A 1,288-nucleotide genomic window follows, 5' to 3' on the forward strand; every position below is an offset into this window, starting at 1 on the left:
GAGTCACATACAGGTCTTATAGAGACGCTGAGACTCCTGAAGCAAGAGAAGCTAGGCTTGCAGCAGCTAGAGCTCGTAGGGAGGCTGAGACTCCTGAAGAAAGAGAAGAAGACTGACCGACAGAGCTCATAGAGGCTCGGGCCTGTCAAGGAAGAGCTAGGCTCAATCCAGAAGAGCTCATGAGCCACCTGCTGATAGAGATCACCGTCTGGCAGCTGACAATAATAATTATTGCTAGTTCAATGTTTACTTGCAAAACAATTTCAACTTAAATTTTTTTGTTTACTGAGCTGGAGCAGGCTCAGCAGGGAGGTTATATGATTTTAATCCCTCATTAACTCATAAACATCAAAGGGAATTATTCATGATATAGTTTAAATGTTGTTATATCTTTACATTCTCTATTTTCTACAGATTCCTCTACCTAATTCTGTTGCTGGTAGATTACGTCATACTGTATCATCTTTTGTTGTTGATCCTAATCATGTGTTCCTGATAATAGTGGGAGGTGTTGTCAAGGCTGAAAAGATACCTGTAGGAGGAGGAGTAATGGAATGGTTTGATACATCTGTCACTGATCCTAATATCACAATGGTAGTTGAACTAGGTATTATTTATGTATAATCTTACAAAATAAACATTACTTTATTGGTGAGATGATAATTGATGGTTCCATGAAGATATGGCCAATATAAAATCCACTGTTTTGTTTGAACTATGTGTATTACTTTCCATAGACAAATTTAATTTCTTCTTTTGTATTGCATGGGTAGATTTATGATTCAGGCAGCAACAAAAGCTACACCATCAGTATCGTTTTGTGCCTGTTTTATGCTTGCAGACAAATAAATTTGCTAAACAGGTTTTTTTGCTGTGTAAAGTAACCTCATAGATATTAGAGTAAATGAAAGGGATTGGCAACGGGGCGTAGCAACAGGAAATGTGGGTTGGGTTACCACGTGACAACCATCGGTGTTGTGATTGATTTGCCATCTCCTCCATTAATGAAGTTGCTCTGACAGGATTTTGAAGGAAATTTGTACTGCTCCAGGAGAGCGCTTGCTTTTGATATTTTTTAGAGCTACCTGCAGCAAGGTTTTTATCTCCAAAAAGCCATTTTGCAACTAGTTAGAAGTACACAAAGTCACCTGCTTTTGAAACACTTTATCGTTCATAAAACACTCAAACTTCATTGTATCAATATGCAAGTTAGCCCATTCCATAGGAGATTTCAAGCTCTTTAAAATGGTTGTACCTATTCGTAGCTCAAGAACAAAATGAGTCTCTC

The 1,288-nt window shown here is 38.0% G+C and overlaps 1 protein-coding gene across 1 annotated transcript in view; it reads left to right on the forward strand.

Annotated features, from left to right (window-relative positions):
• Nucleotides 1–414: 414 nt before the first annotated feature.
• Nucleotides 415–1,288, forward strand: part of LOC109587154 (uncharacterized) — a gene marked incomplete at its 5' end in the record, with an annotated part of 6,006 nt that continues 5,132 nt past the window's right edge. The window contains one exon of the mRNA XM_020003391.1: nt 415–607. Within this exon, the coding sequence (XP_019858950.1) occupies nt 415–607 (193 nt within the window). The remainder of the gene's footprint in view (nt 608–1,288) is intronic.

The sequence above is a fragment of the Amphimedon queenslandica genome, unplaced genomic scaffold (genome assembly GCF_000090795.2).
Source record: "Amphimedon queenslandica unplaced genomic scaffold, v1.1 AMPQUscaffold_12673, whole genome shotgun sequence".
Classification (NCBI taxonomy): Eukaryota; Metazoa; Porifera; class Demospongiae; order Haplosclerida; family Niphatidae; genus Amphimedon; species Amphimedon queenslandica.